At 30.0% G+C, this 25,972-nt stretch overlaps 1 protein-coding gene across 1 annotated transcript in view; it reads left to right on the forward strand.

Moving 5' to 3' along the window:
* Positions 1–25,972, forward strand: part of LOC145284756 (ras GTPase-activating protein 1-like) — a 125,810-nt gene that overhangs the window by 46,170 nt on the left and 53,668 nt on the right. Inside the window, exons 3-10 of the mRNA XM_080133722.1 lie at positions 842–977; positions 2,056–2,126; positions 5,654–5,768; positions 8,696–8,771; positions 11,059–11,203; positions 11,298–11,376; positions 13,713–13,848; positions 17,430–17,512. Of these exons, the coding sequence (XP_079989848.1) occupies positions 842–977; positions 2,056–2,126; positions 5,654–5,768; positions 8,696–8,771; positions 11,059–11,203; positions 11,298–11,376; positions 13,713–13,848; positions 17,430–17,512 (841 nt within the window). The remainder of the gene's footprint in view (positions 1–841; positions 978–2,055; positions 2,127–5,653; positions 5,769–8,695; positions 8,772–11,058; positions 11,204–11,297; positions 11,377–13,712; positions 13,849–17,429; positions 17,513–25,972) is intronic.

Genomic DNA, 25,972 nt, shown 5'->3' on the forward strand with positions numbered 1-25,972 from the left:
AATTAATGTTTATTATAAAAAAAAGAACCCAACTATTTTGCTTAAAATGAATGCGTTTTATGATTCTTTTATAAATTTTAATTCCAGAAATATTGATTTTCAAATATATTTAATTTTCAAACTTTAATCATCGTAATAACTTTATAGCTGCAAAAATAAGAATAAAAGCTACATAAGCTTCTACTTTTAGGCGATTATGTGTGAATAGCTTAAAAAAATCTTATTGGGGGAAAAAAATGACAACAAAAATAATTTAGAATTTAGAGTAGAGGGGAGATCATTTTGACATAAATTTAATTTATAATGAACCTCCATTTCCCGGCCATTTTTGCCTTTTAGGGCAGTTTTCTTGATATTTTTTCAATTTGAAAAGTTTTATATATATATATATATATATATATATATATATATATATATATATATATATATATATATATATATATATATATATAAAATTACGCTACCACTAAAGCTAAGTTTTATGTTTACAACATTTTGACCACTATAATCTCCAACCTTCTTTCAATTTTTTTTCCATTGTTCCATTATTTTGGATCCGTACTGATTTGAAATTATGTTTCGGAATTTTTTAGATGAGGATTGATAATTTGTAATATTTGTACTACTATTCTCATTTTGGTTATTTTTGTTAGAAAATCTGCGGTTCCATTAGCCAAAATATGAAAAATAACAATCAAAATGAGAACAGCAGTCTTAATCATACAAATTTCATTATTTTAAATTAGAATTTTTATTGCTGTGTTCATTGTATTTTTATGAAATAATGATTAGTTGTCATAATCAATTGCTTAACAGTTTTTTTTCTTTTCTTTGAATATAGGATAACTTATCTGTGTGGTGATTTTTACATCGGAGGTCGTCAATTTGACAGCTTATCTCAGTTAATTGGCTACTATACCAGGTGTTCATATTTATTAAAAGGAGAACAGCTACAGGATCCAGTACCTCCACCTGAGGTAAGATCACTTTCTTGAAAGGGAATACACTTTTCTATTATAAAAAATCATGCTGTTTGACAAGTAACAAATATATATATATATATATATATATATTTCTTTTTTTTTTTTTTTTTTTTTTTTTTTTTTTTTACAAATACTTAAAATAAAAAGAAGCTTATTATCTGTGTTCTTTTTCATTTCTGTTACCATTGTATCATGCGAATATCTAAATTCTTTAAAAAACAATATCTAAACTTTGCAATTAAGATATTATGTTTTAATGATAATTGTCAGAATATGGCATGTTAGAAAAAAACAGTATTTTTTTTGTTGGATTTATTTTTAATTGTTGAACTGATTGTTATTTTAGAATGTTTGAGTGGGTGTATATCTGGCATTTAGTATGAAATGCAAAGTGAGGTGGAACCTCTTCTTAATTAAAGTAGAAATGTTTGTCTTGTTCATGTACGTGATATCATTTACCTTTTACAATGTTCATATACATGGTTTGATTGATGATTTTGTGCAGAATGATGGGCCTGTATAACTTTTTTTTTTATTTCTCTAAATATTTAAAAGTTCTTGAATATCTACTTATCACCATACAACTTTGTATAGAAATAATTTTCCACCCCTCTCTCTCAAAAAAAGATCCATTATTATGTCAGTATTATTTTAAAAAGAATATTTTGTACCATTTAAACATTTTTGTTTAAATATTTGACATCATTTCTTTGTAAAATTAAAAAATTGAAAATTTTTGTAAAATCTATGTTTAACTTTTATGATGTATCCATGTTAAAAGGTAAGTTTGTATTACTAAAATATTTTTCTGTTATTTTAGTGTTAATTTGGAAATCAATCCAATGTAAAAGCTTGGCATAATTTCACAACACATAAAAGCAATTGTAATTTCATTTGTAATATACCATTGCCAAAGAAAAATATTTCAAATATATTTCTATAAAAATCGATGATGTATTTATGTGCTTTCTATTTTTACATTATTTTCATATTTAGATAAGTATACTTTTTATCTAAATGTTTATGAATCTTTTCTTTTTACTTAATTGAAACTTTTTTTTGTCTCATTTAGCCTGTTGATGATGTTCGTAAAGTGATATCCATTCTGCCCTTCAGTGGTATGCCAGATACAGATGAACTGAGGTGATTATTTTTGAGAATTTCACAATACAATGAAAAATTAAGTCCTTACCATTGCAAATTGAAAAGCTAAATCAAAGCTGTTGAGTTATTTGCACTAATATTTTTTGGTAAAAAATGATTCTGTCTCTCCTCCTTTCATAGTTGAAATGGTAGGGTAGACTAGACTAATATAGCAACTATACTAGAAGAAAATCCTATATAACACCAATAGGGATGGCATCTAAGTTTTACTTCATGAATATGAAAGGCTAATGGAGATCTAGTGACCAGAACACATATTCAGTTGTAATAAATTGAGATTTATATGTGCATTTTATACAATAACTCCCAATCTAAAAATTGCTTGCCAGCTAAAACAAAATTGCTAGCACTGATGTCTTTTCTGTTTATGTATAAAAAGAGTATGGAGTTTCCAAATATATCTAAAATGAGGAGTGGTGGTGTGGTGTTAAACTGCTAGTCTGCAAGCCAAAATGTAGCTTCCAATCTTCTGACACATGATTAAAATATATATTATGTAAAAAAGATTAAAGTACAATAATTGACATTAAGATATATTTTATATTAAAAAAAAAAAATGGTATTTTACCTTTTAGGGGTTTTCAGTAGCAAAGATCTTCAATAATCAGTTTACTCACTAAAAGAAAAAGGCCCCACAACTGTCATATATTTCATCTTTATATTCATCTATTGCATAGTTTAACTGACCATATGGTGAGAGTCATATTTCACAGATGATCTGATAACCAACTTTTCTATTCTGCTCTGACTTCCTGAGAATGTTGGTCAACATTAGGCTAGTCCATTTCTTTATAGTGTCACCTCCTCTCCCATCACTATCTGCATCTCCTTTATTATTGCAGTGTTCTTTACAGGATTGTTATGTCAAGACTTGTTGATAGTCATGTTCCTGTGTCATTTCAGTTTGTGTCTTTCCACCATGTACACAATCTTTGTAGGGCCCAATGCTTTTCTGTATTCTTTTCTATACTGGTTTCTGATTTACAAGCATATAAAAATATGTAGATGATATGAGCGCACATCAGCCTGTTTTTTTGTGTCAAAGGCAATGTCTTGATTTTTATGAATGTGACTTAGATCTGGGCCATCTTGGAGAGGTTGTTAGAATTCCTCATTAATTAACGCTGTTCTCAAGTATTTGAAACTATGAACAGTTTTTTGTTTTTCACCATTCATCCTGATGATCATTAGTTTAGTCTTCTCTGCACTGATCTGCATACTGTAAAATGAAAAAGAAAACCATAAAATATAAAACAAATTTTTCGTATTTTCTCCATTGGAATGAATCAACAAAAATGCACACTTATAAATGACAATTGCTACAGTAAAATCAAAAGCATTCTTTTTTAATTAATATTACAAAAATGTCTAATCTAATGAGAAAAAGTAGAAGCTCTTTATAACCTATTGAATTATTTGAGGAGTAAATTTATAAAATATGTTACGCGTTTTTTTTCGCTTGTTTTGCCATTATTTTACAGATCATTATTTTTTTTTTAATTTCAATATACAAACATTAATAATGTTCTTAGAAGATTCCTATTTTTTAAATAATTTTTATCAAACTGTTAAGATTTTAAAGTGGACAATCATTTATATGAATTTAATGTAAAAATGTGAACTTTCTGACCATCACTAATTTGATCATTTTTTTTGTGTACTCTTCCCAAACCAGCAATTTAAAAAAAAATTTTTTCTAAGAGAATGTTTTAGATTTTATAGTTCCCTATATAAATATAGCATAAAATTATAATTTCCGGCCATCACTAATTTCTGGACAGAATAGTGTACAAGTAATAATAAGTCATTAATAAGTCTTTTCTATTTATATAATATTCTGCTTGTTCCTTCCTTAGTTAGTTCATACGTTATGCTTTAAAAAGCCAAAAAAGAATTTTGTCCATAAAACATGACAAAACAAGTGGTGGGTAAATACCAAAAAAGCACCCAGTGCTCTTTTATGTCTTTGTATAAATTAATAAATTAACTTTATTTGTCGGTTTTACTTAAAAAAATTTTTTGCTATTGCAATTTTTATTTATTAAAATAGATTTTGTTGTTCACTCTCTGGAAAGTTTGGTTTTCTTTATTAATGTTCAGTATGATTTTCATGGTTTTTGTTCAACTACTGATCTTTAAACTATGGTCACTAAATGATTCTGTTGGTTTTTGGAGAATTCCAGAAAGAATAGGGCTATTGCACTTTCAAAGGCATTCAATAGGGTATGGAATTCTGATCTTCTACACAACCTTCAGAATTATGGTATTAGTTGTAAGGTTTTTAACATTATTAGGTCTTTTTTTCTGACCAAAGGTTGAGTAAATCTGGATGGTGTTTCTCATTCTATTTTCCTATCAATGATAGCATTCCTCAGGTCTCTATTCTAGGTCCAACTGTTTTTTTCTCAATATCAATGATATTCCAGAGAATATTGTTCAGAAAATTGATATCTATGCTGATGATACCACACTCTATTCTGGTGTTGCTTCTTACCCATCTCCTTGGAATCAGTTGAAATATGCAACTGATCTAGAAGTTGACTTGAGTTCGATTGTGTATGAAATGGTTTGTTTCATTTAATCCTGTTAAGACTGTTCATATCTTTCAATTTTATGCATAATCTTGACATGCTACAATTCTTCAGTGAAAAAGAAGTCAGCGAAATGTTATGTGAAAAAGAGAACATTCAAAAGGAACAGGAAAAAAAGACATTGTCTGCCAAGAGGTGGTGGACTGAAGGAGTAAATTAAAGATCATCTCTCATAATGTAATTTTATTTTTTGTATTGAACTATGTAGCATCAATATTATTTTCTATTTTTTATTTATTAGTACTTATTAATTTATCTCATTTGTGTCAGTTCTATATACAATGGATACTATTTTCATAGAAATGTTAATAAACTCATGTGCTGTGTGTTATTAGTTTTTCTGTATTAAAAACTAATTTGTTGCACTATCTATGAAAATATCAGCTTTATCAAAACATTTTTGATGGTTAATACATTTTTCATTGCATGGAATGTCCTGCTAGTAAATATGATTATAGCATGTTAATCAGAATTGTCTGATTTATTTCCTGCTTCCTTTGTTCCAGCTTGTTTGACTGTTATTTTCCTCCCACCTATAGCCTTGGATGTTTTCAGACTAATATCAATATTCATTTCCTGTCTTTTTAATAATCATCTTTCTTGTTAAAGAAATATAAATGTGAAAATATATTAAATAAGATTTAGAGTAGAAAAGTTTTCTTAATTGTTATAATTCTACTTGATTGTTATTGGATTCATTAAAAAGTTGCCATTTTCATAATATAATAAATGAAATAATTTGTCTGAAAAAATGAAAAACTTGGAAGAGTTAAATAAAAATCCATATTTGCTTTGTTTTTTTTTGTTTATTTGTCAATTTTTTTAATTAAATTTTGCTTCTTATTCAATAAAGCTATTATTTAAAAGCCAATTCTTCAAATATGTTTTATCATATATGCAATTTTATTTTTTTAGTTTTGAAAAAGGAGAAATTTTTATTGTAAGAGATGTTCTTGATGAAACTTATTGGGTAACATCAGACAAGACTGGTGAAAGTGGAATTGTCTACCAAGCATTAGTGGAGGATTTGGTATGTATTCTTTCTCAAAATAATACCATTTATATTGACAATTTAAAAAAAAATAGACAACAGGATTAATAGTACTCTTTATGTAAGCATCAATAATTAGCACTATTTTAATTCTACTTCATTCAGTACCTCAAATTTGATGCAATTCACATGTAATTGTTTGCTTTTTAGTATTTACAGTAAAATTAATGACCCCCCCCCCCCGCACACACACCTTCATCCTTATTGGGCATCTCATGGCTGCTTCATGTCAAATTTAGTGCGATTCTGCTAAATAGTTTTGGAATCTATAAGTGGCTGTCAGACGAAAAAAAATGTCCAATTGTAAAATTGGCATATTTTAAAAACTAAATATTAAGTTGTGTTAGTGCGAAAAATTCCCTTGAAGACAACAGAAATGACTTTATGTACAGGGTGAGGTATAAATACTGTTACAATAAAAAAAATCTGATTTATCCCAACAAAATAATTTATTACAAACCCAATTACAAAAAAATGATTAGCAAATACTAAAGAAACAATATGGCATAGGCATTATTCAAAATATTTCCCTCAAGCCTCCACTATACTATAAAATCTTTTGTGGAAATTATCTATATCAGCATGCACAACATTTAAAGGTATTTTCTCACAGTATTTGTTCAATTTTATCTTAAAAGCTTCAATATTTCGAGAAGGAATAGAGAAAATATATCTCTCCAGAATTGACCACAAAGAATAATCAAGAGTGTTAAGATCCAGTGATGAGGGAGGCCATTTTTTTTTTCTGATCCATGATGAACAATTGTCTGTACGCCACTGCTGTAGTACATGAGCAGTGTGGCTTGTTACACCATCTTGTTGAAGAGTCCAAACTGCATCACTGCACACAGAATTACACCATAGGGTCAATGCACCTTCATAAATATCTTTAATGTAATGTTCTTTGTTAATCTTGACCCCTTGAGGGAGAAAAACAAATAGAGATTTCCTTCTATCAGAAATGGCTGCCCAGACCATCACTGATGCTGGTTTCTGCATTCTGAAAGCCTTTCCTGCATTACCATGTATTGTCTCACGACTTCTCACAAGGACTATCAATGTGATGATTGTGGGACTGTTGAAGTGAGAATAACTTTTCATCCGTGAAGATGATGCTATTGAGTGTGCCCTCTCTGATACAGTTTAGCAAGAGTCGACTTCTAATGAGTCTCTTTGCAATTGTGAGTGCAGAGAGAAGCTGTCACTTTTGGAGCTTATAAAGTGACATCTGTAGGTCACTTCGATATATTCTTCGCATAGTCCTTGGTGATGTTTGTGCTTTGTTTGCCATTTGTCTTATGGATCTTCTTGAATTTCGTCTGATTTTTCCCTAAGATTTTTTTATGAGTTTAGGTATTTTGGAGGTGTGAGGATGGCCTGATTGTTGTCTATCTTTGATAAATGAAGTTTCCAGGTAATGATCAATCGTTCTTTTTATGAACATTCTGTTGATTTTGAGGTTTTTCCCTAACTTGAATATTTCTCATGTTGCTTTATGGTAAATCTTCTCTTCAATTCAACAGTCGTTAAAAATTAGTATCTTTAGCTTCTAAAAAATAAATCATATATTACATTATCATATAATGACAATAAAATAGTAAATTTATTTTAATATCATAAAAAATAGTTCCGAAATTTTATAACAGGACTTGTGCCTCAAACTATATTTATAGATATTTTTGAAGAACTCAAAACTTTTAGCTTTGAAGTTGAGTTTTTAAATGTTAAATCTGCCTCATGTATTCAGTTTCATCTCCAGACTTTATTATGAAGCTATTTGTGTTTTACTTGACTGTTTACTTGTCTGTCTCGTGATCTTACTCTCCCTCATGATTAAAATGTTAGTGATTTGTTAAGATTTTAATTGGTTCAATTTTTTAGTTGAACATTAGTTTTTCTTTTTGGAGGATTCATTTTATTTTAATAATTCATGATTTTGTCAAAGTATATTTAATTTGGTAAATCTTTCTTTAAACATGTTTTTGTATGAGATCAAAAAGAAACTGTTATAATTTTTTTTTTTCATATGAGTACAGATTCTTAATTACTAATGAAATAATAAAAGCAGATTTTCAATTTTTGTCTTTCATTTCCGTTTGTTAAAGTCCTTTCAACCCTTTCACTAGTCATTCTCAGTGAATTACATGTTAATAATTATCAATAACAGCAATAATAAGTCATTGTAATGTTTTTGTGAAATTATTTGTCAACTACAGACAAGATATTATTTAATAGCATAATTCCTTGAGAATGTGTGATGAAATGGACAAAAGCACAGACAAATCCAAATGAATAAGAGTTAAAACATTAATAGGGAGTTTTTTTTATTTTAACTGTAAGAATATATCCATACTTATAATGACACATAAAAGTCTAAATGAAAAAAGACTGAAGAGTTTCATGTCTCTTTATTATTTATAGAGTTTGACTAAGAAGTTACAGTAGAGGGTATTTCTGGAAAATTGGAAATTTCTGTCACACAGTTGTTGTTGGGTTCCTAAAATGTTGAAAAGTGATATGAAAAAATTTTTAAAATTTGATGACGAAAGAACATAAATTTTTGATGCAATAATGTTTTTAAAAAATGAAGATTATATTTAAAAGTAAAGTAAGCTTTTTTTTCTTTTTTTTTTTACCGAAGTCAAATACTAGTTGTTTTATTGCAATATTCGTTTTCTTCATTGAATGACTATATTTTTATTCCATCATCAAAAAAAAAAAAAAAAAAAGGATGAAGCGTAACTAAAATGTTCTTTTCCCTTTTACTTTTAAAACATTTCTGTTTATTTAACTTTGAATGTTATTTATGATCACCTCCTTATCATTCGACACAATATTTATTAACTGCTTCCTTTATCACTTATTCATTTGAGATTTTTATTATTTGCCAACTAAAAATATTGTAGACTGATGATGTGATGTGTGCCATGTGTTTTCATGAAAATTTATCCAAGGAAGATGCCGTGGAACAGCTTCGGCAAGGTGAGTACTCTGCTATCTGAGATGTATTTCTTATGCTTTAGTGAAACTTAGAACATTTCAGCTAATGAAACAAAAGTTCTAGTAGACAGGAAAATAAATATATTAAAGAATGTTGTGGTTGTATAAAATATGTTGAAATATCCATTCTAATTCTAATGACAATCTGAGATTTAATGTCTAAGCATTGGGGCAAAAGACTTTTCATACAATTTGCTTGAAAAGAAACCTTTTAGAAATTTGCAAATATTTTGTCAATTTGAAGATTTTGTCTTTTCTGATGATAATGATGCCTGAACTTATTAGTTTAATTTGATTATCATCATGTTGAAAGGGTTGATATGCTGCTAAATTCAATACAATATCAGATATCTAAAAGTTATATGAATAAATGTAAAATTTCCAAATATTTACATATTTCAAATCACAACTATATTTCAAAGAATTATTGTTGAAATGACATTATGACATGTTTACAGATTCAGTCAACATCTAATTTGCACAAACTCTTTTAAAACACTTTAAGAAATAACCACTGTTATTTGGTTTGAATTTATATCATTTTTATCAGTATAATAGTTGTAAAAAATATCTTATTGTCTTTTTTTATTCAAGATAAAAGTTACTAATAAAAAATGAAGAGAAGGTTTTTAATGATGATTCTTTTTCTTAGAAATACAATTTATTAAGTACTACATTTTCGGTACAAGTTTTTATTAATATTCTTTTTGTGATTAAGGAATAGTGTTGATTAAACACAAGTTTCAGATTATATTTTTAAATACCTGTTTAATATTTATATGAGGGATTCATTTTCTGCATTAATTTAGCCACTTTCATTTGTATTTTGTGGTTTATTGTTATTTAAAAAAACAACTTCTACTTCCATTACAAAAACTATTAATAAAACTATAGTGTTCGGTGTCCTAAATGTTAGTCAAGCAATTTGATTATTTTCAGTTTAGATTTGGCTGTTATATAAATAGGTTTAAAAATTAATCTTAATATCTATGTATAGAATATAAAATTCTGTAAATTAATATAAATAAGACTTCCCTCTTTGGTTTGTTTTAATTTAGGGATAATTTTGAAGGGGGATAATTCGAATTCAAAAATAGGTAATCAAATATTTTTTTTATGTTCACTTATATAAATTTGTATTTAAAAAAAATCAGATTTATTTTAAGAAATTCCAAACAAAATATAAATAATTTGCTCAAAAGGCATCCAATTTGCGGTGCGTTTTTACCATTCTTCTTGATATGATTTAATTTTAATATTTTGCAAGTACATTTTAAAAATATAGCCCAAAATGCTTTTAACAAGATTTAAAGTTAAAAGAAATAGTATTTACTAACCTTCCATCCACTTGTTGACTATTTATCTACAACTTTTTTTTATTCAATTAAAATTTAAATGGGCAATAAATATAAATGGAATAATGCGAGTGTAAAAAAAAAAATGTCTTTGATTTCAAATTTTTTAATTTAATGTAAAAAAAAAAAGATGTTATACAATGTTGACCCCCACCCACAATTTTTACTGAAGTACAAATTACTGAATTTATAAAAAAAAATCTTTGGAATAGTATACTCCATGACTTCAGTTATGCAGTTTTTGTTAACATTTTTTATGATATCAATGTTTTTGATTGCTTTGAAGTATTTTATGTCCTAATCTTTGGAAATTTTTTAAGATTTCAAGAGCGTCTCATCATTGAAAACTTATCTAGGAACATCATAATGATTAAAAAAATACTTTTGTTTTTATGATTTCCATTTATAATAAAACCTTGAAATGTTAACAAATCCATCTGAAATTCTTGTTTGTCAATTGATATTGGATTAAATTGCTGCAAGTATTTAATTTCTCAAATAATTTACTTTTTCTCTGTCTTTCCTGAATACTAGCCCAGTATAATATTAAAAGAGCAGTGATAATGGGGTAGAAGCATAAAATAAAGAAATGATGCAAAAACATGCATAAAGGAGTTTGAAGGATAAAACAAAAACATTATTGTGAAAAATCAGCAGAAGCAATGAGAAACAAACTAGGATATGACCTGCTATTGTCACTGTTTATTATTATTAAACTGGGTTAATAATCAGGAGAGCTGGAAAAACACAAAATTATAGGTTATTTAAGCCTTCCTTAACTAAAAACAAAAAGCTTGGGTTTCATAAATTAATACTTGTAGGGTTATGTCACTTTTCAAGTTTAACTTTATAATATTTAAATTCTCTCACATTTACTTCTTATATGTTAAAATACTTCTTAATTTTAATTTCAGCGGGCGATGGGAGTTTTTTAGTCCGGCCGAGTGAACATTATCCAGGAGATTATTCATTGTTTTTTCTTTCTGATAAAACCGTTATTCGATTTCGTATTGAGAAACAAGGGCGACAACTCTTCATTGGTGGTAGATACTTTGATAGGTTAGTTATTATGCTTTCTATTTTGGCGAATTTGTCTATTTATACTTAACCTTATTTCAGTATTTTTATATAATTTCTATTTTATTTTCTACAGTCTTCATGCCATTATCAACCGTTACACACATGAAGAAATTGTGGAAGGACAGACACTGAAAAGAGCCGTGATAAAAAAAGTAAGAATATTTTATTGTTGACTATTTTATATCACTTATATGGAACATGTTTATAATTATTCAGATATGGAACCGAAATTACTTTAGACACATATATTTATATATATTAAGATGATTAGCAGTTTTATTTAAAATTTTATTTTACTTAAAAAAAATATGTTATTAAAAAATAAAATCAATCTTGTTAATGTAGATAACTTTTAATGTTCATATCAGCCAAACTATATTTATTTTTAAATTGTATATTATGATATTGGGGATCAATAGAAAAATGGTAAACTAGAATATTAATAGATAACTATTAGTTATGCTCTACCTTCTGACGAGAATTAAGGTGTATTATCTGTTCTATCTGCTGCAGTGAGGGAATGATCTTTCTAGATTGAGGCAATTTTAATTTTTGTCTCAATCCAGTGTCTCCCCCTCTGCTCATTGTTTCTTTCACTGTACCAACATGCAGAAATTTAAATGTAATGTGAACAAGCATCTGGCTGCTCAGCTTCTCACTTGGATGCATGCGTCTATAAGTATGATCCGTTAATTCACAGTAGTCCCTTATGTTTCAGTAACAATGTGCCTTATTTGTAAAAAGAAAAAAATGAGTAAAATTAAGGATTTATGCTGATACTAATGTAAACTATCTATAAGTTCTTCACTGGCCTGGTTGTTGACAGCATCTATCAAAATCTCTCCTCTGGAGCATACCTGGAAAAAGAACAAGCTGGATGGAGGGAAAAGTGTTTAGGCAGCAAGGATCGGTTCTTAATTAATAAGACCATCTTTGAGATCTGAAGGAAGAGGTAAAGGAACCTAAGTATGGCTTAGATTGATTACCAAAAAGTGTGTGTGTGTCCCATGCATGTGACTATTACTGTGTTTTGATTTGTATAAAATCCATCCAGAAATCAAGTAGACCATGGCATTACATATAAAAATGTGGCAAACAACCATGACATTAAGTCACATCACTGGAATGGTAAAAATCTCTAATGTCAAGGTCAGAAGAGGAAACTTCTATTTCCTTTACTCTTTTGCCTGGTGATAGAACTGTTAAGCAAGCTACTCAATAAAAGCCAAAGTGCCTACAATTTGAACCAGGGTCGCCAAAAAGACCCAAACAAAAGAGTCAACCACCTGCTTTTCATGGATGATCTCAGAGGGAAAAGATAATGAAGTACCAAGGTTTTATGTATGACATGAAAAGAAACTGGAATCGTAGGTAGATCTCCATTCCAGTAATTATAGAAGCAACTGGACTCATGCGAAAGAATTTCAAAAACTACCTGGCAAATATACTTGGTGAACCAAGTGCAAGAGAGATTCAAACAATTGGGACGGTTAGTATTCTAAAAAAGATCTCTCTTGGAATTGGGTGAATGTCTGGCATCTTGTAGGATGCCCCATCCCCAGCTTGAACAAAATAAGAAAAATGAAAAAAACTTGTATCATTTTTATGGTTGATGTTTTATTTAGTTTTGTTGAATTGTAAATTCTATTATTAATTATCTATTTATATATTTTCTTTATATAATATCTAATTATAGGATAATTATGTGTCAAAATTAGAAAAAAATATGGAATGGAAAGTATAAGATTGAATTCTAATTCACTAAATTATGAGAAAACTCTTACATCAGATTCAAAACATTTTCGTTGTAAATAATAAATGGAAATTATTTGAATTTAAATTTGTATTTCATGATGAGTTCTCAGTATTTTCTTTTATCTGGAAGTTCTAATTTTCATTTGATACTTCCTTGAATTAAATGTTTGTGTAACCCAATCATTTATCAGAAAGAGTAATTTGGTTTGTTCAAGTTGTAAGGACATCTATGGAAAGGCTGTTACGTCTTGGGCACGGCACACCAGCTCTTCGGTTGTTCAATGATATAAAATAAGTACATCCCCTTTAGACCAAAGAAATTGATATGTTGTCTGTTATGTCTGCTTGTCTTGTGTTAAGTTCTCTGTGTCATTATTGGCAGAAACCATTGGTGCTGGAATTGAATGTTTGTATGAAATAAGTGAGCAATGTTTTTATAAAAATATATTTTTATTTTTACATTTGAAGAAGTATATTAAGAACAAGAGTTGAGCTGGTATCTGACTGTCTTCAACTGCAGGTATAAGGCTTTTAAATGTAGGAAGCTCTAACTCCTCAAAAAGGGCTCTTATCATTGTGCCACATTTGATCATCCCTCTTAAATGAAATCTCCAAAAAAAAAAAGGCAGAAATAATGTGATAAGCCTTAGTGTTGCTATTCATTGCAAAATGATATATTATAAATGCTTATATTTGATTTTTAATTGTTGCATACTGTATTTTTTATTATCAGGATTTACTTAATGGAGGCAATGCCTTGGATTCTGCCAAGACCCAAGAACTTTATGCTTCTCTCAAAAGAGGAACTGGTGCCAATTTGCTCAAGAAGCAATGGGATAGAATTGATATAACCGGCTACCTCAAGAAACGTAAATCCATTCTTTTATTCTTATAGGACTCTTGAATTATTTTGATAATTTAATTTTTATTCTTATTTTCTATTGCATCATTGAATTTTATTTTGTTTGTTATTAGATTACATATTTCTTTACTCATTCTAATTGTTTGAGTTTCAACACCTAAATGAATAAATGTGAAATCTATTTCTATACAAATTTTATATCAAAACACCTTGGGCTTATTTCATTAATGAGACAACAAAATGTTTTCAAATATACATATATATGGATTAGAAAACTTACAAAACACAGTTAAGACTATGTTAAACATTTTCTAATAAATGAATATTTTGTACAATTAATCTTATTTTCTTATATATATGCAATAATTTTTTGATAATATTATTATTTATCGGTAGAATTATTAATTAAAGCAATTTAATAATTGATTTAATTAATATTACTAGTTTAAAATTCTAAATAATTTCTATTTCATTATTTTAAAATTTAAACTTTCTGTTAAGTTTATGCACAAGTACATTGCACATGCCAAAAACTTAGAGTACTTTATAATAATTAAAAAAAAAATTCTGAACATTAAAAATTAAATAATTATATTTTTTAAAAATTGTAACTGTTTTTTATAATGATGATCATCATTACAACGAAAACAACAATTGGGATTTTGTTGTCTTTTCATATGTAATTGTTGTTTTTGCCGTGATTAATCTCCATATATAATATTTTGATTGCAGAAACTCCCCTCTGCACCAAAGTACCATAGTTTTGCAATAGCAGATGTCACATACAAATGTATTACGTCTACACTATTAGCTGCTACCTTATTTATCTTTAGAACAACATTTTAGACATATTTAGTTGTTATAATACAAGCCTACATTTTATACTAGGAGCGCTATCATAATCGCCCCATCTTTAGAGGTAGTAGTTACTAGTTTTCCCTCTAATTCTAAAGTCCTCTCATTGACATCAATCTACACCAGGTATAAACATACACATTCTGAATATATCACCATGTCTCTTTGTAACTGGATCATGAACTCATTGGCAAACCGTTACCTTTCTTTTCCATAGTTCAAAATGAATAATTTCTTCCTATACCTGTCCCAGCCATTCTCATTGGCTGCTGTCTAACTAATCGCTTATTCGAGATTACACATCTTAAATAAATGAACATGCTAGACCGCTGTGACCACTCTCTCTCTATTTGCTACAATTGTTAAAAAAAACAAACCAATTTTATTTTTTTAAAATTTAGATGAATACAATGCTTCATTTACTTTCTGCATAGATAAACAAATGTAGCCGCGAAATTGGAGGTTTTTGAGAGAGAGAGAGAGCAGCGTCATCAACATTGACAAAGTTAAAATAAACCACAACAAACCAATTGTTTTATTTTTTAATTTATATGATTACAATGCTTCGTTTACTTATTATAATGTTTGCTACAATTTCTGCTTTCTGCATAGATAAACAAATGTACCCACGAAATTGGAGATTTTCGAGAATAGCATGCAAGCGCAACAGTGTGGAAACCGCCAAATACTATAGTTCCTAAAAAGAGGTATTTACCTGGTGAGAAGGTATTTTTCCAGATATACAAAAATAATAGTACGATGTGGAAACTAGGAAAGGTCCAGAAAAGGATTGGGCAGATCGTCTACATTATCAAAGGTCCAAGATTTATGCACAAGAAGCATTTAAACCAAATTTGGGCGAAAGACAACCCCTTGCTGAACAAGAAGAAGTAATGGACCAAATATATGACATGTTCGACTTGGTAACACCACAAGCAGCTGGACAACGCTGTTCCTCCAGGAAAAGGAAAATGACCGACCTGATAGAGATCAACCCCAGGAAAAAGAGCTATATGATCATCCCAGGGGAATGAAAAGCTCGGGAGAGGGTGGTGTGGGGTACAAATCACCTCTATTTGAGAACTGTGGAATCAACCAGTCCTAAGAATACTACTGGTTTCAGAGACTAAATGGAGACATTCATACCATGTTTAATCGAATGCTACGAACACGTTCCTCTCATACCACTTTAGTGGCTCCTTTTTTTTTATGATAAATACATATTATATTTTATACACTTTACACTACTTGTGGTTTCTTTCATTTGTGACCCCTAGCACGGGTCTACAACACTAATATACACGGATATAGCGAGATAGAGATAGAGAGAGGAGCATCATCAACATTATAGCCATGCTAAAATCACAAATACAATTAATCCAATTGTTTTTTTTCCTTTATTTTTTTATTATATAATAGTTTGTTTGAACCCATTTTTGTCCATTTATATACTTAAATGAACTTTTGACACACTTCACGAACCCTGACAACACTGGTATTATTTTCTTTCACTGTCAACTGGGTCATTCTTTGCAAGGAGGGATCAGTTTTTGTGGCTGGCTCGCGATAAATACATTTGGAAGGTGCTTGCAAAGTCTTTTACGCTTTGCGATATGTACGTTTTAGAGGTGTATTTTGAAGGCCCATAACATCGTAAGTTCACCGCCAGTCAACTAAAGCTTTTCATTTTTTTTTCACTTCTTTTTACTCTTAGCATTATACATTCGAACCTGGCTACTGCGGCTATTTAAAAAAAATTTTTTTATTTGGCGTTTGCATGGGTACTCGCTGCTATTTTCATTTTTTTAGAGGATCACTTGATTTTTTTTTTCTTTTCTTAGGGCTCACACGGGTGATAACTATTATTAAATGTTTTGTTTTTATTTTGAAATGCAAGTAGGTCACAAAGCAAATTAAATTGTTTCTGTCTGATTTTCCCCAATTTTATTTTCTTTTAGGTATATATATATTGAAAAATGTTTGTGAACAATATTTCTTACAAAATAAATTCTGTTTCTGTTGTGTAAAATTAAAATTTAACAAGGTTTACATATTGTTTCCTTTTTTAGGCTTATTTAAAACTGTCACTTTCTAAAATACCGTTTACATGGTAACGTACAGGTGACTACAGGAATTTAGTTCCTTTAAAGTGATAGAAGGTTTGAGAATATTTTTCCACCTAAACTCCAGTATTGACAACAAAAATACCATACCCTGAATCATACTCTACCCACCAGATTAGTACACATGGGCCGACCAACTGTGCAACCACCAAATTTTTTTGTTCGTTCATAGTATTTGCACATTCGAATCCTGACAGCGATTATCAAAGTTACATTTTGGGCAAATTTTTTTCAACCCCACCCCCACTCAAAAATAGGGTGTCTATTCTGAAAGTCGTTCTTAACATGAGGAGGTTGAGCATTGGACAACAACAACAACCATACTTTAATTTTTTATGCTGGGGTGGGGGGCATGCTACCACTGGGCAACGCTAGTTAATGGGTTCTGCTAGTTTTTTAAAAAAAGGAAACAAAATCCCGCCCATTCATCTTTTTTAATTTATATATAAAAAATAGATGTATATTCTTTTTTTTAAATCTTTACTAAGTTTTCATTTTCTTTAAAATTTTTTTCTTTGAAATTAAAATCAGAATTTAGATAATGAAATTATTCTTATTCAATGATAAAACTATTATTATGCATTAACTATTCATGTATTTTTCTTTTCAGGACAAAAACCTAAAAAATGGAAGAATATGTACTTTATCTTAAACGGTACAGAACGACAACTTCGGTTTTTTGAAAATGAAAAGGTAAGGCTGCTGATATTTGTAATGTCCTTTGAAAACATTTGATAGAAATTGACTGTTTATATAAGTACTTATAAGAGCTATCCGGCATTTTATCTAATCTTAAAAAAGAAAATAGAATAGTTAGACAATAAACTGGATAACATCTTTCTATTAAAACCTCTTGTTCTCTTAGTCATGCGACTTTTTAAACCCACTTCTTCCTCTAACTACTTCTCTTTTATTCATGTTCAAACTTTTGCAACTGCTTAAATAAGAGAAAGTAATATAATCAACTTGATAATGAAATAAGGAATTTTGTCTGTCAATTTTCCAACCATATTACCAGATTACCTTTTTTATTTTTAATTTTACATTTTATAATATTCAATTTTGGGTTGAAGCCAAAGAATGTGCCATTGACTGAATGAGAGGATGTGTAAGTATAATGATATTTATTGAAATAATTTTAAGTAAATTTAAAGTCTTCAAGTATACTCAACATTTCCCGGAAATCAGTGAGGGCCCCTGTGTAATCCTGTTCCAAACCCTAAACCCCTTATTACCATTTCAATTCTTATTTTTCATTTCAATAATTTTAAAGTCACTTTTATAGATGTTAGACACAACTGGAGACTGCATCCTATTATTGTACTCTGTTTGATCAAAATTAAATATATTCTGGATCATGCAGTAGCTTCTGGTGGGGTCTTGATACCATATTAGTTGGAGCTATTACAGATTTTCTTTTTTCAATGATTAACAAAGATAATCTTCTTACTCATACTCTCTACGTTTCGTCTCTCAACTCCTCTACTAATCTTTTCCACAAGTCTTTCCAATCCCAACACAAAAAATCCTAAAACAAAAGATAAGTATGAACCCAGATCCACAATTTCTAATATGGATCCCAACTATTATGTCTCTTTTACCAATATTAGGGATTTGCATCCCAACTTGCAGAGTTTAAAATCAATTTACAGGAGACCAAATCAAATATGTTGTTTCTGTGTAAAACTGACATTAGTTGATCAATTTTTAGTAATGATTTTATGATTACAGGTTACTCTAACATGATCTCAAAACTTGGCCTCCAAAATTGCCATGGACATTTGATTTGATTTGTGATTACATTAGGGAGGGTTTTTTATGTGGTAGGGACATCTCCAAAAAAGGCCCCAAATTGCCTTATGTGTTTCTGTATAGTACTCAGATTGTTATTAAACCCACTCACATACCTGATGTTGACAGATATTTTGCAAATCTCCTTAATCTTTTTCTACCAACTTGTCATAAACAGTGCTCATCAATTGTTCTGACATTTTTGGAATCCTCAGTTGTTTTAATCATGATTAATCAAAGTTTAGTAAAACTTCTGATGTCTCTTATCATTTAGGGACAATTGGGGCAGTCTTAGATCTTCTATATCTGAAATTCCTCTACACTTCATTTTCAAAATGCATGTGTCCCATATCGCCTCTAATATAACTAGTATTGAGATCTTTATACTCTCTAAAAATACTTAGTCATGATACACTCCTACAACTGCTTCAAACAGATTATAAAAACTATAAGAGAGTCAAATGCTTAATCCATTAAATCTTAAGTGGCTGAACATGGGTAATTCCATATCAAATCATCCAGCACAATTTGTAAATGTCACCCATGCCGCTCAGATTTTCCTCAAATTTCCCTCAATTATTGGTATCATAAAAACTTGACAATCCTGAAAATTTCAGCTTGTAACTCCAAGTGATTTCTTAAATATTATAGTTTTTAGATTTCAGGTATGTTGTAAAAAGTTTCAAAATTTGTAAATAAAATGAATTCTAGACTGGCTTGAATGTAAAAAATGGCAACTTTTTTTTTTGCACAAGAAATAAAAAAGTTTTTTTTTGCACAAGAAATAAAAAAGTTTTTTTTTGCACAAGAAATAAAAAAGTTTTTTTTTGCACAAGAAATAAAAATGTTTTTTTTTGCACAAGAAATAAAAAATGTTTTTTTTTGCACAAGAAATAAAAAAGTTTTTTTTTGCACAAGAAATAAAAAATGTTTTTTTTTTGCACAAGAAATAAAAAATGTTTTTTTTTGCACAAGAAATAAAAAATGTTTTTTTTTGCACAAGAAATAAAAAATGTTTTTTTTTTGCACAAGAAATAAAAAATGTTTTTTTTTTGCACAAGAAATAAAAATGTTTTTTTTTGCACAAGAAATAAAAATGTTTTTTTTTTTGCACAAGAAATAAAAAATGTTTTTTTTTTGCACAAGAAATAAAAAATGTTTTTTTTTGCTCAAGAAATAAAAGTTTTTTTTTTTTTTTACATGAAGGTCACCACTTATCAAAGCCCGGAGGCCACTCAGGGATAATGGTTATTGTGTGTACAGTAATCAATGAGATAGTATTGTAGTAATCATTAGTATTGGAGATTTGATGAGTGTTTTACTTAAGAGGGCGGTTTGTCAGGAATTTGTTTATGTTGGACTTGAAGACATCCAAGTTGTAGTCAGGTGGGAAACAGGCAAACGGAAGAGAGTTCCATAGTTGTGCACTTCTGAGAAAGAAGCTCTACTCATGGAATCTACATTTGGATTTAGGCCAGATAAAGAGTGGGAAAATTATTGACAGTAGTTTCAGCCAGACGGGTGTTTCTCGTGAAAGATTAGCTAGGGGGTATGAGAGATTGGATCTCAGATGAGCACTTGCCATGGAAATAACGATAAAACAAGACAGACTCGCAACGTCTCTTCTGTGGGAGAGAGGCTGCAGGGAAGAGAAAAGGGCATCCCCCACTAAGCTACGAAGTCTATTTTGTACTCTGTCAAGGCAGGATAGGCTGTTTTTAGCAGCTCCTGCCCAGATGTGGCAGCAGTACTCCATCCTTGGACGTAATTGGCTTTTATACAGATAGAGAATTCCATTAGTAGTGAGATATCTTCTGGAGCGATAGAAGGATCCCACCATTTTCCCAGCATCCTCGGCAACAAACCTGATGTAAATGTTCCATTTCAGATCAGGAGTAAAGGCCAAACCCAAAAGCTTGTCAAAACATGGAGCCATCCATTTCAATTGATGCCAGATGGGGATCAGAGCGTTGATGATGTAAAGATAAAAGCTTGGTTTTGAATGCATTAGAAGTAACCAGCCACCTCTTCCCCCACTGTACCACACACTCAAGATCAGAAGAGAGAGAATTAGAGAGAACCTTGTCATTTACGGCCTTTGATGTGTTGCCATAGATGGTTGTGTCATCAGCATAGATGTCAACGAATGATTTAAGTATGTGTTTTGGGAGATCATTGATGTAGATCAGGAAGAGAGTTGGGACCAGGATGGACCCCTGAGGGACTCCAGCATTAATACTGTGGGCCTCTGATTTCTACCCATCAACCACTACTCTTATGAACCTATCGGAGAGAAATGATTTAATGATTGAGAAAACATTTCCAGTGATACCGTAGCTGGAAATCTTGTGAAGTAGGCCCTTATGCCGTACCTTATCGAAGGCCTTCGATATGTCAAGAGCAATTGCCCTGGAAAGGAAGCCTTTGTCAAGAGATTCACTAATCCTATGAGATATAACCGTTAGCACATCTGCTGTAGATCTTGCGGAGCGGAAACCGTATAGTTTTTTTGCACAAGAAATAAAAAAAATCACAATTAAAACCTATAAAAATTAGCAGTTGTTGAGTTATTGCACATGTTTGCCTAATTTGCATATGAGACTACCAAGCCTCAATAACTGTGGCACTATTGGAAAATGAAAATTTTCTTTTTCTGTATGTTGTAAACAATTTGAATGTTCTCTCATCCAAAAATGAAGTCTTGTTCTTTCACAGTTTAACTTGAAAAATGGACTTTTTTTTTTTTTGCATTGAAACATGTCTTGACCATGTGGTCTTGCTGTTTCCACTGGAGAATAAGTAAATCCAAATTTATCACAAAATTCATTTCATTTTTCTATAGTTAATTTAATGCATAGACAGAAAATTAAAAGCTGTTTATAAACATGTTTTAAAACATCAAAGGAGCACCTGTTTATGAATAGAGCTTTGCAAACGCAGCAATCATTTTATCATGTCCTTCCAATGATTGTAGTAGGTGCCTGTATACCACATGTTTTTTATAGAGACATAGTAGTCATCATCTTTTGCCCAGTTGAATGTTTTTCATGGTCTATGGAAGTGCATGAATTAGATATTCAACTACATCACCTTGTTCCTTATCAAAATTTTCACTAAACTGATCCTTTACAACAAATTTCAAGAGTGTAAGATGATTATGAAATGTTGTCAATATCAACTTGAGTTGGATTTTTGAAGTTATTGACGTTCACAAATGTTTGTGTCCAATTTATGATGCTGAATTGGGAATAAAATGATGACTGCTTCTTGCACCATTTTTGCTTTCTTTTCTCTATCTCTTTTCTAACCTCGACTATGTCTTCTTTGTCAGTGCTAAAGGAGATAATTGATTTCATTTCCTCTTCGTATACTTTTAGCATTGCACGATAATCCAGAATTTGAATGTCGTAAATGTAGCCAGTGCAGCATGAGCTGTTGTTTGCCACTGATAATAATGGAATTTAAAGTCGATATCTAGATGATTGAGCTCATCATTTAGAAACTTTTTCAAAGCAGCACTTTCTGATCATGAATCACAGTGATGCACCATAAATACTTTGTTATCTGGGTCACAAACAACTTGATTAGATCTTTGTATGTATATTTTAGTCAATTACATCAACCGGCAATCCATTTTGATGTCCTATCAAAACAGAACAGAATGATCCAACAAGAACACACTATTTTGATCTTAGAGTGCAAAAATTTGGAAAACCCATTGGAATATTTGTCTCTGAATGCACTTTGTGGTTTTGATAAATTGCACAGAATCAATTGCTTTCTTTGCGTAATGCTGAGATACTCTCTTTATTCTGTGTGGTTGTCATCTTCATAGAAACTTTGAACTAGAGACAGAGTTTCTTGTGGAAGTTTTTCACCTGTTTTGGTGCAGGTTTAGTCAGGATTCCATTAACATTCTTTAATTCATGAGCAGTTCAAATCAGATAATTCACTCACATCAAATTGTTTTGATGCCTATACTCATGACCAATTGTCAGCAATTAGTATCAGTATCTGAACCTTCTCAAGATACAAAAAAGTCTTCAATTTCTCCTTCATCAAACAGCTGTTCTAGCTTTGCTGCTTTCCACCCTGCATTTCTTTACTTAAAAACAGTCAAAGGTGTCCAATACATTTTTCACATCATCCACTTCAACGATGATGCTTTTATAAGTGTCAATAACTTTCTACAATTTTAGCTCGGTGTTTGTAGCATATCTGTGTTACATTTGTTACGAGACATATTGATTCCGCTGGGGACGGTGGAAAAATGAACATAACGAATTGATAAAAAAAAAAAAGGAATGATAGATAAATTCCCCGGGATTCATGGCAAAAACAACACTGAAACAAAAGAATGGGATAATCTCATTCTCAAGACACAAGTAAAAAAAAAAAAAAAAAAAAATAACTAACAATGAACACATGCGAAAACAACAGAGATGACATCATTAAACAATATAAATTTTATTAATTAAAAATTGATTATAGATTTAACTAAAAAGAAGAAAAATAAAACAAGAGAAGATAATCAAGTTATTAGGCAAGAGACTTCTTTTCAAATCAAATCCACTGAGTGAAAAATCATATCAACAATTTTTTAATTGTCCATGAAAATTTGTCAGTGAGAAAGAGAAGAGAAAGCTAACTTCGTTCTTTTCTTATATATGGGAGTTTTTTTTTTTTTTTTTTTTTCTTTATCTGGGACAATATCAATTCATATTTTTAGAGGTAAAAACATATCTTTTTTTTATTCTTTCATATCATTTGTCGTCATTCTTGAAAATATAGTGGAGTTTCACCCTCAATTTCTTCATTCATTCATTTATTTATTGTCTGCTAAGATGTCAATATATAGCAGACATTTACTCTTTATATTATTGACATTGGTCCAGGAAATATTTTCCATTTATTTCTTACTAGCCCGAGTGTTTTTTGGTTAAATAATAAAAAAAAGTTTTGGTAGGTGAGTATGAGAATCGAACCCGTACCCTTGAGTTGGAAATTAATGTGTGAAAAAAAAAAAGTGCTACGTTAACCATTGAGCCACGGCGACAGACAACGTTAAGCAGGTTTTAATTTATTTATTTATTTATTTAACTATAAAAACAGGCGTGCGCAATAAAAGTTAACTCTGCTGCTCCCATTTGACCTAATTAAGAAGGTCAAATGGAAGTCACGCAGCGTTTGGGTTTGTTTATCCAAATTTGACTGTTTCTTCCCCCAACAGATGTTGGGGAGGGGAAAGCAGCTCCCAATTGTCCAGATTGAATCTGATATACAAGATTGATCAAAGCTGATTGCTTCTGGACGTTTTTCCCGGCGCAATGCCGCGAATAAAAAAAGCCCGATCAACATGCAAGAAGCCAAAATAGCAATAATTTTGTAAAAAATCGACGTAAATAAATCTATACGCTACGCGCTTTTCTAATTCCTAGATATTATTATATAGGACCTATATAAACAATTTTAAGCGTTAGTAACGAACCCGGGACAGTGTGCGAGAAAAGCCTTTTGAAGACATACACGAAATGGTCACACACATTTTGCCTTTTATATATATATAGATTGGTCTCTTTTCTTCTTCTTTGTGATTTCTCCTTATTTTGGATTCTGTATTTCATGTCATTTGAAGGTGCATTTGCTGTCTCTCGCCTCCTCAGCCATTTCTTTCTCTCCTCTACCTTTGTATTTTTTGTTTGTTAGAGACACAACGGAAATTTGTTGTACTCCTTTTGCCATCTTGAGGCTTTCTGTTTTCCTCCCCTTTTTTCTTTCTCTTCTAAATGGCTATTCACCTTTTTTTTTCTTTTTTTTTTCAGATCTTTTCTCTCTTTTTCTCTTTTAAACAGCTGTCCACCTTTCCCTCATTTCTGTTTTCATACAGACAATAAATAAAAAAAATAAACAAATCTCTCTCTCGTTTTGTACACAAATCTTCACTGACAATGATTTTAAATAACAAATAAAAGAAAATATTGACCGTTTTTGGCTCAATGTAAAAAAATTAATTTTAAAATATAAAATATGAAATTCAGTTACGTGACTGCATAACACAGTATACTATGTGGATTTACTGTTTTAAAACTAGTACTGACAGATTTTCTTGGGGTCTTATGCATTTCATGATCGAAAGCAGCAACCTCATCAGTGCTATCTATTTGAGCTTCCTCCACTGTGTTGGAAGAACTTGCATTGATAATAGTTTTGTAAGCAGTTAGGCATCACTGGCAACGCATCTAGTTATTCATGCACACACATTGAACTTGTAAACAGATGGATAGTACTCAAAGCTTTTTTTTTTTAATTAAAATTATTCAGCATTGTTTTGTTTTGTTTTTTTTGTATTTATTTTAAGAAGAAAGGGTGTATTTAAAAAAACCTTGCAGAGATTTATTCTGTAAGCAAAATGTATAAACAAATGAAAAAAAAAAATTTACAAATAAATAATTTTATTTATGAAAGATATAAACAAACAAAATTGTACTCTTCTTATAAAACTATTCTGCATTGTTTAGTTTATGTATTTTAAGAAAGAAGAGAGTATATTAAAAAATCTTGCAGCAATCGTCTCTTTATTTATTTGTCTCCTCACGAGGGCAGAATTCTACATTGTTTTGTTAATATCTTTTCTATTTGTGATTAATGAATCCTTCTAAACGGAAGCAATTTTTAATCCAACCTTGTGTCTAACTTAAATCTTGTATAGGGAAGACAAGTAAACAGGACATGGTCTCTGCAATTAAAAAAAAATATTTGTTTATCAAAGTTTTGTAAACAATGTATGTTTTTATTATTTTATTTAAAATAAATATTTAATATAGCCATAATCCCCTTTTTTTTTAAATAAACCTTTTATACACTAAAAACCAACCTTGTGTCTAACTTTGTCATCATAGAGAGGCAAGTAAATAGCAAAATCTTTTAAAGTTTACAAAATTTAAAGCAATTGGTATCAGCTTGAATCTGTTTGTTTCATATTTGCTTTATTTTGGAGTACCTGAAATCCATTTAATCAAATCACTGAAATAAAGCTAGTTAAGAAAAGCAAAGTTTATAGTTATTGCATACTTTTCCCGTTTTCACCCACAATTTTTTTCTTTAACTTTGAAATAGAAATGGTTGCAGAGAGCTGAAATATTGGGCGGGTGAATATTTAGTAAGACAAGCAACATAGTTCAACCACCTACGTAACAGTATTGCTATATAGGTTCTTGCCACCATCAAATTAAGAATTTTGAAACATTGAAATAAAAATTTGTATTATTGTTACTACTTCTTCTACTAGTACTTGCTTACATAAATCGACAATATAAAATTATAATTTCTATTCAGCAGATACTGAAATCATTTCACTAATGA

Source organism: Euprymna scolopes, chromosome 9, assembly GCF_053919585.1.
Source record: "Euprymna scolopes isolate OS-2025 chromosome 9, ASM5391958v1, whole genome shotgun sequence".
Classification (NCBI taxonomy): domain Eukaryota; kingdom Metazoa; phylum Mollusca; class Cephalopoda; order Sepiida; family Sepiolidae; genus Euprymna; species Euprymna scolopes.